The sequence below is a fragment of the Cinclus cinclus genome, chromosome 28, assembly GCF_963662255.1.
Source record: "Cinclus cinclus chromosome 28, bCinCin1.1, whole genome shotgun sequence".
NCBI lineage: Eukaryota > Metazoa > Chordata > Aves > Passeriformes > Cinclidae > Cinclus > Cinclus cinclus.
The window spans coordinates 6,299,373-6,301,356 of NC_085073.1; the positions used below are offsets into that span (position 1 = coordinate 6,299,373).

The 1,984-nt window shown below is 60.7% G+C and overlaps 1 protein-coding gene across 1 annotated transcript in view; it reads right to left on the reverse strand.

Moving 5' to 3' along the window:
* Window positions 1-463: 463 nt before the first annotated feature.
* Window positions 464-1,984, reverse strand: part of TMEM161A (transmembrane protein 161A) — a 3,319-nt gene continuing 1,798 nt past the window's right edge. The window contains 4 exon segments of the mRNA XM_062510010.1: window positions 464-723; window positions 1,138-1,234; window positions 1,468-1,812; window positions 1,815-1,976. Coding sequence (XP_062365994.1) covers window positions 464-723; window positions 1,138-1,234; window positions 1,468-1,812; window positions 1,815-1,976 — 864 coding nt within the window.

Genomic DNA, 1,984 nt, shown 5'->3' on the forward strand with positions numbered 1-1,984 from the left:
AACCCCAAACCCAGAACCCAAAGGAGGAACCAGCTCCGGGTGACTGCAGGGACAGGGATGGGGTGAGCTGAGGTCTCCTCCTGCAGCGTGACCTGCTCAGGGGGGGATCTGGGGACACTAAGAGCAGTTTTTGGGTGACAAGGACACTGGTGTCACTCGTTTATTGTGCAGCAGCCACCCCTGAGGCTGCTGGACCTGAGGGTCACACACGGAGCGCGGGGTTGACACCAAAACCCTACAAAAACCCCGCTGAGCCTCAGCTGAGAACACCCCAAAATCTGTGCTGGCACCTCCAGCTGCCACTCCTGGAGGTCCCCACCGTGTCCCCAGCACTGCAGGGGCTGCTGGCCCAGCGTCCCCATGAGGAACAGGCCACAAATCCCATCCTGGTGGCACCAACAGTGTCCTCAAAACATCCAGGGACAACCAGGCGAGGGGAGCGGCGCGTCCCAGTCCCTCCCAGTCAGGACGCTGCCAGGTACTGGTGGAAGTAGAGGCCGAAGAGGCTGGTGACCACCTGGCAGGTGGCCACCCACCAGGTGAGGAAGGAGAAAAGTCCTCGGAAGAAGGGGGGGGTGAAGATGCAGCCCAGGACCCCCGAGATCTCCTGCACCACCACGTGCACGTCCTCGCTGCTGCTGCCACCCTCGGGGGGTGACGGGGCCACCGGAGCTGCTGGGGACACCGGGGGGGACTCGGGGTACAGCCCCCAGGAGTGGTGACCTGTGGGACAGAGGGGACAGGTCTGGGGGTGTCCCTTTGGGACAGGGGACAGGTCTGGGGTGTCCTTGTGGGACAGGTCTGGGGGTGTCCCTTTGGGACAGGGGACAGGTCTGGGGGTCCCTTTGGGACAGGTCTGGGGTGTCCTTGTGGGACAGGTCTGGGGGTCCCTTTGGGACAGGGGACAGGTCTGGGGGTCCCTTTGGGACAGGTTTTCGGGGTCCCTGTGGGACAGGTTTTGGGATGTCCCCATCCCTAGCCCTGCTGGTGTCAGTCCCAGCCCCGAGTTTGTCCCCACTGCAAACCAGACCAGAACCACTGCACAGAACCCGAACTGGGGACAACTGGGGGACCAGTCCCTTCCCACCCACCCCAAACCCCCCAAAATCCCCCCAGATCCCCCCAAACCCTCCTGACCCAGCGTTTTGAGCAGCAGGGCGCAGTGCAGGGTGAGGATGATGGGCCCCAGGTACTGCAGGCTCACCACGGACACGTAGCAGTAAATCCTGGAGATCTGAGGGAATTTGGGAATGCTCAGGGGGAATCTGGGGATGTTCAGTGGGAATTTGGGAATGTACAGTGGGAATTTGGGAATGTACAGTAGGAATTCAGGAAGGCTCAGCGGGAATTTGGGAATGTACAGTAGGAATTTGGGAATGTACAGTAGGAATTCAGGAAGGCTCAGCGGGAATTTGGGAATCCCGGCACGGAGCAGCCACGCCCCGATCCCGTCCCGCTCTTCCCGACCTTCCTCTGGATCTCCAGCGCCGGGATCCGCCCCGCTTCCCTCCTGATGCTCCGCGCCCAGCGCTCGGCCAGCCCCAGGTACGCCTGCAGGTGCTGGCGCGTCCCCAGCAGCCGCAGCAGCGACAGCGCCACGATGGCCCAGAGCCGAACCGTGTCAAAGGATGAGCCCGAGAGGCTGCGACAGCAGAAAGGAGAGACATCAGGAGAGACATCAGGAGAGACATCAGGAGAGACATCAGGAGAGACATCAGGAGAGACATCAGGAGAGACATCAGGAAACAGGAGAGACATCAGGAGAGACATCAGGAGAGACATCAGGAGAGACATCAGGAGAGACATCAGGAAACAGGAGAGACATCAGGAAACAGGAGAGACATCAGGAGAGACATCAGGAGAGACATCAGGAGAGACATCAGGAGAGACATCAGGAAACAGGAGAGACATCAGGAGAGAGGAGAGAGGAGAGAGGGGAGAGGGAAGAGGGGAGAGGGGAGAGGGGACATGAGACACACGACAT